This window comes from Oryctolagus cuniculus, chromosome X, assembly GCF_964237555.1.
Source record: "Oryctolagus cuniculus chromosome X, mOryCun1.1, whole genome shotgun sequence".
Lineage (NCBI taxonomy): Eukaryota > Metazoa > Chordata > Mammalia > Lagomorpha > Leporidae > Oryctolagus > Oryctolagus cuniculus.
In genome coordinates, this window is record NC_091453.1 from 89818007 (window position 1) to 89821684 (window position 3678).

The following is a 3678-nucleotide window of genomic DNA, read 5'->3' on the forward strand; positions in this document are numbered from 1 at the left end:
GGCTCTACCCGTTACGTTGCAATGCTACCCCCGAGAAGGAGCTTTCGATTCTGAGTACATAACAAGGTGTCTAGTCACAAAACTGTCTCCTGGCCCAGGTCTCACTGAACTCCTAAGTTCAGTGGAGAAAAGGGAGGACTTAAGGGAAAGAAACGGAAAGGACTATGTTTCTAAGTGTTGTTTAGAGACATAGAGGTCTAAGCAGCAATGGCACGGTCGGTGCCTGGCTGGATAACTATAGTATTAAAGCTGTAAGGGGGACATTTACTGTATATCTGTAGAGACCCAGTTCAACGGTGGCCCATCACACAGTGCAGAACAGTGAGGCTTCACACCTCGAGGACTGCAGCACGTCCCCAGTGACCAGGGCCAGTGAGAGGAGCAGCTGGGTCTAGCAGGTGTGGCTAGATCTGAGTACAGCAGGGCAGGACCAGAATGTGGCTCTGGTCTGGAATGTCACCACGGGAACGGTTGCTAAACACAAGTGAGATCTCCTTGGGTATGATCCCCTAAGTTTGTACAGAATGTATAGGGGTTGGGGTCCTGCATGTGTAGATGGCAGAATAAAAGACAGTTCACACATTTTTTTCAAATCTCATTTGTTTCTGCAGCAGCACTATAAGGAAGGTATTAGATGGAAGAAATATATTAATGTTTTGGTTTATATTTTTGACTAAGAGAGTCAGAGAAAACATAGCATTCACTTTTGCTCTTTTAAAATTCCAACAAGTATTTATTAAGTGCCACATTGTCATTATGAGCTGATTAGGTAATTTTCAAAATAGCTTCACTTTTCATTATACTGGTTTTTCTTTTTCTGTGACACAAGCAGAATGTGTTCATTTGGAAAAAAAATGAGATTCAGATAGATCAACACATTTAAAAATTAAAATCACTTATCTCACCACACAGATGGCCATGGTAAGCTTTTGAAGTCCATACTTTTCATTTTCTCTTTGCATATTAATATATAAATATACAGGACTTTTTTACAAAAATGGATATTATATATAACTCTTGAAAATTGCTTTTTTCACTTCACAATATGTCATGTACATCTTTCCATGCAAATAGATGGAGCTCAGATCTCAGGGAGGAAAAAAAAAAGCAACAACAATTTTATGCCAGTTAGGAGCCAAGCACCTAAATTAAAGCTGCGTCAAAAAAGAAAAAAAAGTTAAAATTAGGAAGATGGGGAAAAAGACATGTAAGAAAATGCAGACAGAAAGTTCCGGTGGCAACACTGTTTCCAGGCAAAACAGAATTAAAGACAGAATACATTAAATTGGATAAGGACGGCTGCGTTTCGCCTTCCAATGCATTATCATCAGTTTGTTTCTCACTCTTTTCATCTCTTCCATCTCATCGGCTGCTTGTATCATCTCCTCATTGCTTAAGTTTCTGCCATGAATGTCCCCTCTAAACTGCGGGCGAGAGCGGGCCAGCCTTTCTTTGAAACTTCCCTCTTCGAGCTTATGTTTGCCTACTCCACAAGGAGGCTGCTCCATGGGAGGGCGCTCCTCAAACAGGTCCTTGCTGGAAAGGCGTTCCTGCCGGGGGCGCTCCGCACACAACAGCATCTCGGGCAGGAGCTCGGGCAGCAGCTCCTCGGGGAAGAACTCCTCCTCCGAGGATTGCTCCTCCGAAGAGGGCTCCTCCTCAGGCCCCTGCTTCTCGGGAGCTTGCTCCACTGGAGGCTCCTCCTCGTCGGGCCTCGGCGCGCTCCGCGGCTGTTCTTCATTTTCTTGGCATGGATTTTCCATGCTGAGAATATTCTGATCCGAGCGGTTATTCTTAGGAGACAAGCAAAGCAGGGCAGTGTCAGGATCCTTGGGGCAGCAGCAACACCCCAGCCAGGGCTGCAATACCGGCCTCGCCCTGACTGGGGGCCAGGTCCTCACACGCGCGCTTCTCGGCCGCCCTTCCTTCCCGCAAGCCCACCATTTTCCCAGCAGGCCTTGCCACAGGCCGCTCCCGCAGTGAGAGGGGCGGGACAGCGGGGACCTCAGAGGCCGTTGCGTTTGGCGATCGCCCTGGCGCCCTGGCGCCCTGGCACCGCGGCCCCGGCCCGCTGCCCAGCCCTTCACGGACATGGACCTTTCAGGGACGTATGCTCCTAGACGCACCCTCCTCGAGGTGCCCCCTCAGTGCCCCGCAAACAGACGCCACACAGGGTTGGGGGCGGGGAGGAGGGACAGCCTGAGCGACACACACCCCCAGTTCTGGGCGCCAGCCGCCGCCCCCATGCCAGCCCCCTTCAGGCTCTCCTCCCCTCCCAGACACCCTCTATCCCGCTTCGTTCTCCGCGCCCCCACCTCACAAAGCTTGTCATTTTTTCTCGGGCGGGAAATGGAAGCAAGCGGTTACTTAGAAAACGATTTCCAAGGGTCTATACCTTCCTCCCAGGCGGGCTCTCCGTCACCTTCCTACCCCACCCCCTCAAGACCACCATTTTCTGCACCAAAATGTGGGCGCGGGGGCGGGGCTGGAGCAGAGGGAAGAGGCCTGGGCGCTGCCATCCCTAACTGATTCCGGGGATCCAAGGCAGCACCGACCGCCGATTGGAGAGGATCGAGAGAACTTACTTCCTTCTGCTTTCCCTCTCGACCAAAGGGTACTAAGACGGTGTCTGGACAGGCAGAAAGGACCAGGACGAGAGGGACTTGGCAGACACAGGCTCCTGGTCACGTGAGGGCCGCGCGTCACTGCCGAGCTCAGATCCCCCGTTACCACTTTGACCGGCGGCCGTGCACAGCAACCTGCTTGAATCTGACCCCAAACACACCCAGCATTGTCTCTCACCTCTCCGTGTGCGCCTTTTTCTGCTTGCCGGAGATGTCAGCACCTAGTATGGAAACTGCCTGCCTCTTCCTCTCTGCTGCTTCCCCGGATACCAGCTCTCTCCCCCACCCTCCCTTCCCCATCACGGCAGCCCCTGATTGCCCCTGCAGTTCAAATCCTGCACTGACATTTGACTTCCTGGCCGTCGCGAATCAATATCATCCCCTCCTATCCCAGCACTCCCGGTTTTCATCGACGTCTTTAACTCCATCGTTTCCATTTCGGATCTCTCGACACCTTTTCCGCTTTTGTCATTTTCATGGGAGAAACTCATTCACTTTTCTTTGACGTCAGTATTTTGTTTTTGTTTTTCAGCCCCCAGACCTATGTCACGAATAGAAACTCAAGGCTAAATTAATAGTCATTTAGTTGTAGACGCGTAGAAAAAGTTCAGTTTGTAAAGTATATAAATCTGAAAAAAATGATATTCATAAACCACAAATACATTTGTCCATGTATAAATAGTCCAGAAATCTTAGGTGTTATCCAAAATGAGAGACTCCTTGAGGAAAGCAAAGCATGGCATTTCTCTCTCTGGCTCTGTCATTCTCACTCTCGCTCTATCGATATAGACAGACATATGTATATATGTATGTATGTGTATGTATACAAATAAGTGTATATATATATAATGAATACTTTATATATACATTTATATACCATTATTCAATAGTTGCTATTCATAATAGAAGAAATAGATTTTATTAGGTCTCCAAAATCCTTATCCGGTCACTTCTTGGTACTTGTGGTTACGAAAGTTTATATTAATTCATTAAATCAACAAATATTTAGGTCCTAGAACTCCTGGCCTTCAAAAGATAGCTGCATGGGGCCAGC

The 3678-nt window shown here is 48.5% G+C and overlaps 1 protein-coding gene across 3 annotated transcripts; it reads right to left on the reverse strand.

Annotated features, from left to right (window-relative positions):
- Positions 1–704: 704 nt before the first annotated feature.
- TCEAL1 (transcription elongation factor A like 1) lies at positions 705–3068 on the reverse strand. Of its 3 annotated transcripts, none has more exons than XM_008273055.4 (2): positions 2803–3068; positions 705–1793 (listed from the first exon to the last, which is right to left on the reverse strand). In XM_008273055.4, exon 2 carries the CDS (start codon positions 1761–1763, stop codon positions 1281–1283), a length of 483 nt encoding a protein of 160 aa, XP_008271277.1. In that variant the 5' UTR covers positions 1764–1793; positions 2803–3068; the 3' UTR covers positions 705–1280. The 3 variants fall into 3 exon arrangements, with proteins under 3 accessions (XP_008271277.1, XP_008271276.1, XP_002720443.2); XM_008273054.4 differs by having other exon boundaries at positions 2586–2872; XM_002720397.5 differs by lacking the exon at positions 2803–3068 and adding an exon at positions 2396–2654.
- Positions 3069–3678: the final 610 nt, after the last annotated feature.